Raw genomic sequence first — 7389 nt, forward strand, 5'->3', positions numbered from 1 at the left:
GCCAGCTTTGACTGGGTCAGCCAAGAGAAGGTCGTAATTTCCCTCTTTCAACTTCTTCATGATGACTTCTGATTTCACCACACCGTCCAAATACTGGATAGAAATCTGAAGGTGTGTGTTCACATATTTAATGATTCTGGTGAAGATCTCCCAGTAGTTCATATAATCAATCTCGTATAAGGCGAATTGGAGGAACTCTTCTAGAAACTCTTCTAAAGCCTCCAACGAGAAAGAGGCATTAAAGGGCTCATAGCGAAAGCGGGCAGGTTCATTGGTGTTCATGTACATTGACGAGCTCGGAATCAGTACAGTCACCTGGTGCCCCTGTCAACCAGCGTCTCCAGAACAGGCTTCATGTTTATCCAGTGGCTGCCATCGGTGTACCACACCAAAATATTTCCTCCATCTGCACTCCATGTCGCACAAAGTACCAGCAGGATGCAGGCAGAGAGACGCAGCTCCATGGTGTCTGAATGTTAACAGGAAAACCAGGTGTGATCTGATCCTCTGGTGAAAGTATTTTAGGAAAGATAATTATTAACTCAGTAAATCTGAACTCTGACTCATATCTGTCTGTGCTATCACAATGGGTTAAAAGGTAGTGATCGCAAAGTTCACTGTACTGAAGGAACAAGACTGATTTCTAACCTGTACCAGTACCCTAGGGTGGATGCAGATGACCCAGGTTTCCTGGGTATTTGTCTGTCTGCCTAAGGTTCCAGGGGGGCATTATTAATTAAGTATATTTTGTGACACATCCACAACATAACAGGATTGTTGTGTGTAGCACTGCTGTATGGCACTTCAGCTCACCTCATTATATACTAGAGATGGCACGATACCACTTTTTTTATGTCCGATACCGATATCATAAATTTGGATATCTGCCGATACCGATATGAATCCGATAGTGTATTTTTAATCAATAAAACAGTTTTTTTTTTAAAATATCTTGCTGCATTTTGTATAAGTTCATACTCAAGTTTTAAAAAAACAAAGCACTTAAGGTATTCTGTTATTTCTGTATGCAAAAAATACACTGCACCCAAAATATTTCATAGTTCAGCAATACTGATCAATCTAATAAACTTGAACCTACTCCATCCTCCCTATTCTGGTATTTTGAAGAGTACTTAGCAGAAATATTAAAAAAAACCTAACTAATAGGGTTGCCAACTCCCAGCAAAAAAAAAAAAAAAAAAAATAGGGAACCACCCCCCACCCTCCACCTCGTGATGCTTAATCGACGTAATCAACTTTAATTTAATGCACGTGTTTAAAAAGAAATGCACAAAAATCTATTATTTCTCTACAATAATTAAATAGATTCAACATCTGTCTTCAGCAGAATTGCAGACTGCACAGATGGTACCTTCCCAAAGGAAAAAGTAGTACCTAGTAGCTTACTAGGGTATATATTAGACTTAATAGTTACTATATACAGTAATGGACTTCTATACATTTTACGAAAGATTAAAACTTTGGGTGTAAGATTCAGATAATTATTTATTAAAAGCTAGACATTTTAAATGAGAATAAGAAAGAAACGTATTTCTTTGTACCCCCCTTTTCCCTGTTAATGCCCTGCCCCTCTGGCTAAACTTTGCTAGACCCGCCCCTGCACAGTTACCAGCTGTCAGCTACGTAGAAAAGGATCCTGGTGTAAAAAAGTAATAATAGATAAATTCTAACGACAGCATATCAAGGTTAAACGTGCTGCTGTTGTATAGCCGCTGGTTTCCTCTTTCTGGTGCAAAGTGGGCCAAAAACAAACAAGAGAGAAGGACTCGCGACAGAAAAGCCAATCAGCTGATCATTAATCAGTTTCACGATTGAAGTAGCAACAGAAGAGGGAGAGAGAAGAGGCAGTCGCTCCATATATCAGTTGTTAAGCTTAACGTGGGAATGCGTTACAAACATTCAGAGATGAACTTACACACTTGCTTTACTTCTCGCTGGGATAACTTTCTCGGAGATGAAATGCTGGTTTGGTAGAGGATCCAAATGCTCAACCAGACCGCCAACAGGTCTCGCACACCACAGCCGCTCTATCACGTGACGCATACTGCTCCGACGTGCTAAGGTTATGAGCTGAGTTACGCCATGTCGCAAGTTTTGTGAGGTGCTTTTGTGATAGTTAGTGGACCCGATATCCGATCCAGTAATTTAGGTCAGTATCGGACGGATACGTAATATCAGATCGATCCATCCCTATTACTTTAACTCTTGTACACATGTGCTTTATTTCAGAACTTGTTGGTGTGGAAACACACATGATGAGGATGATGGGATGAAGCTAACGAGACCAGTGCAGCTCTGCTTAGAGCCTGTGTGACAACACCTTACTTGTCCAGATTTTCAGGTGTTAAATGTGCAAATGATTCACATAAAACCATCTGGATATCTTTTTTTTTTAAAACCAGAACCATAGAAGAACAAAGTATGTCACACCTGAAGATGTTGCTATGCCAGGTTGTGAACATGCCATTTCAGATGGGGTTTTTTGTTGTTGTTGCCCTGTTCTTTAAAATGTTGTTTTCTATTTATGATATATTCAAAGGATATGATATATTCAATAGGATCCACCGAGAAATATTGCAGCCTATAGAAATTCACAGCAACAGGTATTGAATCCCAATAATCAGACCCCTATGAACAGCACATGGGGACTGCAGGGATTCCCTTTGTCTCTTTAGATTAATCAATGAAAGATTTTTAAAACACTTAATTACAGAGTTGTTCCTTTCAGTAACTTCATAAGGCATTATTACCCCCCACCCCCACAGCTGTTTAAAAAATAAATAAATATTGGAGTATTTTCAACACCCTGCTGGACACCAAGTTTGTGAATGGTGTTACTCGAGATTGAGGCAGCGCAGGAGTTTGAAATTGATAATCTAGGTGCAACTATTAAAAATGTGAATGTTTCAAGAGGGAAGTCACCTAGGATTTTCAAATACACGCATAGGTGTATCTATTAAAAATGTTGGACGAATTTGAATCCCAGTGCCCTTAACGTTGAGGTCAGAGGTTAGGTGTTGTCAAAAAATGTCACCTTTACAAACTTCTGAGCTGTTCGATTAGATGAGATACTATACACTACCGGGTGTTCTAAAACACCACTGGTTTTACAACACCACAATTTTTCAATTTTTTTACTGAAAATTATGCAGTTTAATGTCTCATTGCACTCTGAAATGAAAGCATAGTACAAATAAGTCAAAAAAGAAATCATGGAATACATTTATAGACCCAAATGTATTCTAAACTTTGGTCTCATCAAACTAGCCACCTTTGGCAGATATAACACTCCCGTTGCATTCTCCCTACAAGAGAAATAGTGGTGATACATAAAGAATATGATGATGGGAAACTCAACATACATGAAAGAAAGTCTCATGCTGGTAACAAATATTGCCCCGGCCCAACACTCACAGCACCTGTTCCAGATGTTATTCAGCCTTCCTTTTTGCCTTTCCTTTCCTGACACAGCACCTGTGCAGGCAGAAACTGCAGGTCTTGATGAAGATGAATATGATGAGTAGATCTACGGTGAGGAAGAAGCCCAGGACATCCAGGCTGTGATACTGGTACCAGGTGAGCTCATGGGCCTGGACCCTCAAGTGCTTGGCCCCTTTGTTTCTCAGTGTGAACTCGATCCAGAATACTGCCTCTTCCAGAGCACTCATGGGTCTGTCGTGGTGGATGCTGGACAGCCGCATAGCATTTTCTTTGTACCTGTGAATGTGTATACAAATGAGAAAAAAACTGTAAAAATGAATATTATCCTGTATTAATAAAAAAAACCTTGAGACCATAAAAACTCTAGAAAATTGTTTACATAGGTCATTAAAGTTCAGCTCAGCAGGGCTTTCTTGTGTTAGCTGGCTCCAAGAAAAATGGTTTAAGGTAGAGTATTCATGTTTCATACTCTGAGCCTGCTCCATTTTTTTTCTTTAAAGCCTGTTTTCAGTGCCTAATTTAAAGTGCACATAGTTCAGAGAACTCACGATTTGTCATTGATGACTGTGTTGACTGCATCTCTAAGGTCCTCAGCTGTGATGAAGTTCAAATTGAGAATAACTGCAGTTCCTTTTTCCTTCATATGGATCATGTTGTCTGGCTGGTCACCAAACATGGGTATGCCCACCATGGGAACACCGTGGTAGATGGCTTCATAAATCCCGTTTGTGCCTCCGTGAGTGATGAAAGCTCTAGTTTTAGGGTGACCTAACATATGCCAAATAACCGTGTAACATTGAAAGTTAGTTTTCTACATGTGGACAACAGGAGGATTTTAATTACCCAGAATAACTGCTTTGAGCTGAGATTGATTTGCAGATTTTATAATTTACATGCATTTAACTAATCTTTAGTGCAACCTCTTCGAGAAAAAGAACTAACCAGAGTAGATTTACACAGGGTGCAATATGTAATCAAGATCACATCTGTTGGAAAAGTAAATAATTTATCACATTTCCTTGTGTTAATAAACAGAATGCTCACAACCTGCATTTAATGTTGAATGCACGTTTAATTTATGTTATTGCACTTTTAAGAACTTCTGTGGTTGGTAGCAGGTTTACGTACCCAGGAGGTCATTCTGAGGGATCCAGTCATATATTCTAATGTTGGCACTCAAGGCTTCTGGTTTTTCTCCTTTGTACCTCCACAGCACCTATAAAAATAACACGTCTTAGCTTGCATGTTTTTTTTCTGTGGTAGTATACTTACAGCCCAACTTTAAGTAATATATCACAAAATATTATTACTTCTATTTCCTGAAGAAAATGCAGTGTGAATGCTGATAGTTGAATGTTTTGAGCTGGAATGTCATGATTGTTGAATGTTCAGTTAAAAATGTTGAATGAGCTGAAGAAGAGAATTTTTCACCTGAAAATAAAAGTGCAAAACTGTTGAAAGATGACACAGAAGAAGTTTCAAAATGAAAGTAGCTAAACATGTTTAAAATACACATTAGAAAAGCTGAGTAATGACAAAAGAAAATTTAGAGTCAGAAAACATCTGAATGAATATTGAAATCTGATATTCTTTAAATGACTTGGAAGTACATATGTGAAGTGTCAAAAAGAAAAACTTGAATCAGAACTAATCTGGATGAGTGTTGACAGCTTATATTCCTTAAATTGGTAGAAGAGTGGAATTATTTTTTTAAATGCCTAAACCCAAGAATTACAAATGAAAAAAAATGAATATTTGAAGAACATCTGCTGACTGTGTGTGTGTGTGTGTGTGTGTGTGTGTGTGTCAGAGTAAAAACAGAGATATTAGATGAGGTTAGATGAGTTTAAATGTGGGAGAATCCACTAGTCGCTGCAGTAAAGGCCTGGCAATGCATTAAAAAGGAGGTAACCCACTGTCTTGTGATCTCCTTGAGTTCAAGACTTCAGGCTGTCATTGTCAGCAAAGGGTTTTCATTAGAAATGAACATTTTATTTTAATTTTTATTCATTGTAATTTGTCCAATTATTTTTGAGCCCCTGAAATGAAGGGATTGTGTGTGTTTTTTTTAAAAATGCTTTAGTTCCTCACATTTTCATGCAATGTATTTGGTCAACCCACTGAAATACAGCTGAAAGTCTGCACTACAATGGCATCTGAGTTATTGTATTTCAAATTCATTGTGGTAATGTACAAAACCAAAATTAGAAAAAAGATGTCTCTGTCCAAATATTTATAGACCTAACTGTATATTGAAGGGTCAGGTTAACTTCTCATTAGAAATCATCAGCTGTTGACAAAGTTTGATAATTTTGATACTCTGTATTAGAAAAATGAACATAAATATTGTAGAAGTAACATGGAAACTGAGCACTGGCATGCTGAAATGTCCACAGTCTGCAATGTCGTTTTAAAAAATTGTAGTTTTGGTAGTTCTGGTTTTCAGAAGTAGAGAACTCTGAAACTGGTTATCTGAAATATGAAAAACTACTCAATGCTTTGCTCAAATTGATTACAGCTGAAACAAAGATTATCCTCTGACCTTTTGTGGGATCTGAGCGAGGCCTGAGGCTATCATGTTTGCCTTCTCCTTGGTGATGTTGTTGATCATGGATCCTAAAGTGAAGATCACAATGCCATCATCTCCAGAACTCTGCACAAATTCCTCCAGATCCTGTAACAAGTCGAATATCATCCCACTGCCAGCCAACCCGCTGTTTTTGCATTTTTGTTCAACATTTTGATGGCTTCACTGCTCCTGGCAGGAATATTCTGTGATGTAATGATTAATCAGATGGTAATAGTTGAGTGTCCTTACCTCTGGTAAAAGTTTAGCAGGTCTGCAGTGGATCCCACCAACATATTTGAAGTTGGGGAGGAAAGGACGAGGGAATTCAAAATCCCAGTAGGTTCGAATTAACCAGATGTCTGCTTTACTCATCAACTCACAGGCACTGGTGGGAGTTCCTGTTGCAATGCATGAGTAATGGACATTAATGTATCACCAATAGTTTATGTAAGGCATCATATTTTCTTTATCAGAAAATTTTAAAATACTGTGTTTACATTATTAGCAAATTTTAAAAAAAGTTTTAAATCAGTGCTTCATGCCTATTTTCTCACCTTTGACATCAGAGTAATATCTGTCTAATACGTTCCAAAAAGTGTGATCAATCACGATGTCTTGAAGAGCGTAGAAGAGAAAGTTCCACACTCTCTCTGAGAAGTCCATCTTATCTGTGAGTTTGCTCATAGCACCGGGAACAAAGGATGGTGGAGCAGGCATCTGACCACAATGCCTCTCCCAGTTATTAGCTATAGAGAAGCGCAAGGAGAAGACGAGTGGGATCCCCAAAATATCTGCTACTAAGTCACTGCCAGGGTTGATTGGGTCAGCCAAGAGAAGGTCATAATTTCCCTCTTTCAACTTCTTCATGATGACTTCTGATTTCACCACACCGTCCAAATACTGAATATTGTACTGAAGGTTTGTCTTTGCAATGTTAATGAATCTGATGTAGATCTCCCAGTAGTTCATATAATCAATCTCGTATATGGAGAATTGGAGGAACTCTTCTAGAAACTTCTCTATAGTCTCCAATGAGAAAGAGGCGTTGAAGGGCTCATAGTGAAAGCGGGCAGGTTCATTGGTGTTCATGTACATTGACGAGCTCGGAATCAGTACAGTCACCTGGTGTCCCCTGTCAACCAGCGTCTCCAGAACAGGCTTCATGTTTATCCAGTGGCTGCCATCGGTGTACCACACCAAAATATTTCCTCCATCTGCACTCCATGTCGCACAAAGTACCAGCAGGATGCAGGCAGAGAGACGCAGCTCCATGGTGTCTGAATGTCAGCAGGTAAACTACCTGTGGTCTGATTCTTTGGTGAAAGTATATCAGGAAAGATAATTATTAACTCAATAAA

The 7389-nt window shown here is 38.7% G+C and overlaps 1 protein-coding gene, 1 long non-coding RNA gene and 1 pseudogene across 3 annotated transcripts; 1 reads left to right on the forward strand and 2 right to left on the reverse strand.

The window, feature by feature from the left end:
- The window catches only part of LOC109204528 (UDP-glucuronosyltransferase 2A2-like), a 29395-nt pseudogene extending 28897 nt beyond the window's left edge, over positions 1-498 (reverse strand).
- A 1632-nt stretch (positions 499-2130) lies between these two features.
- LOC112841804 (uncharacterized) lies at positions 2131-3665 on the forward strand. The gene is made up of 2 exons (XR_003213181.1): positions 2131-2170; positions 2251-3665. It is a non-coding gene; the product is annotated as an uncharacterized LOC112841804 (long non-coding RNA).
- On the reverse strand, positions 3140-7335 carry LOC109204526 (UDP-glucuronosyltransferase 2A2). Of its 2 annotated transcripts, XM_025896953.1 has the most exons (7): positions 6586-7335; positions 6281-6429; positions 6005-6136; positions 4591-4678; positions 4011-4230; positions 3441-3738; positions 3140-3326 (listed from the first exon to the last, which is right to left on the reverse strand). In XM_025896953.1, exons 1-6 carry the CDS (start codon positions 7301-7303, stop codon positions 3453-3455), a joined length of 1593 nt encoding a protein of 530 aa, XP_025752738.1. In that variant the 5' UTR covers positions 7304-7335; the 3' UTR covers positions 3140-3326; positions 3441-3452. The 2 variants fall into 2 exon arrangements, with proteins under 2 accessions (XP_025752738.1, XP_019221086.1); XM_019365541.2 differs by lacking the exon at positions 3140-3326 and having other exon boundaries at positions 3339-3738.
- Positions 7336-7389: the final 54 nt, after the last annotated feature.

This window comes from Oreochromis niloticus, linkage group LG12 (assembly GCF_001858045.2).
Source record: "Oreochromis niloticus isolate F11D_XX linkage group LG12, O_niloticus_UMD_NMBU, whole genome shotgun sequence".
In the NCBI taxonomy this organism is placed as follows: Eukaryota; Metazoa; Chordata; class Actinopteri; order Cichliformes; family Cichlidae; genus Oreochromis; species Oreochromis niloticus.

What these genes read in the sequence shown, in the direction of transcription:
- LOC109204526 (XM_025896953.1), bottom strand. Translation starts at nt 7,303, where the DNA reads ATGGAGCTGCGTCTCTCTGCCTGCATCCTGCTGGTACTTTGTGCGACA. An exon ending in CTGCTAAACTTTTACCAGAG is followed by an intron (nt 6,137 to 6,280) that starts GTAAGGACACTC and finishes GACTTGTTACAG; the next exon opens with GATCTGGAGGAATTTGTGCA. An exon ending in TCGCTCAGATCCCACAAAAG is followed by an intron (nt 4,679 to 6,004) that starts GTCAGAGGATAA and finishes TTATTTTTATAG; the next exon opens with GTGCTGTGGAGGTACAAAGG.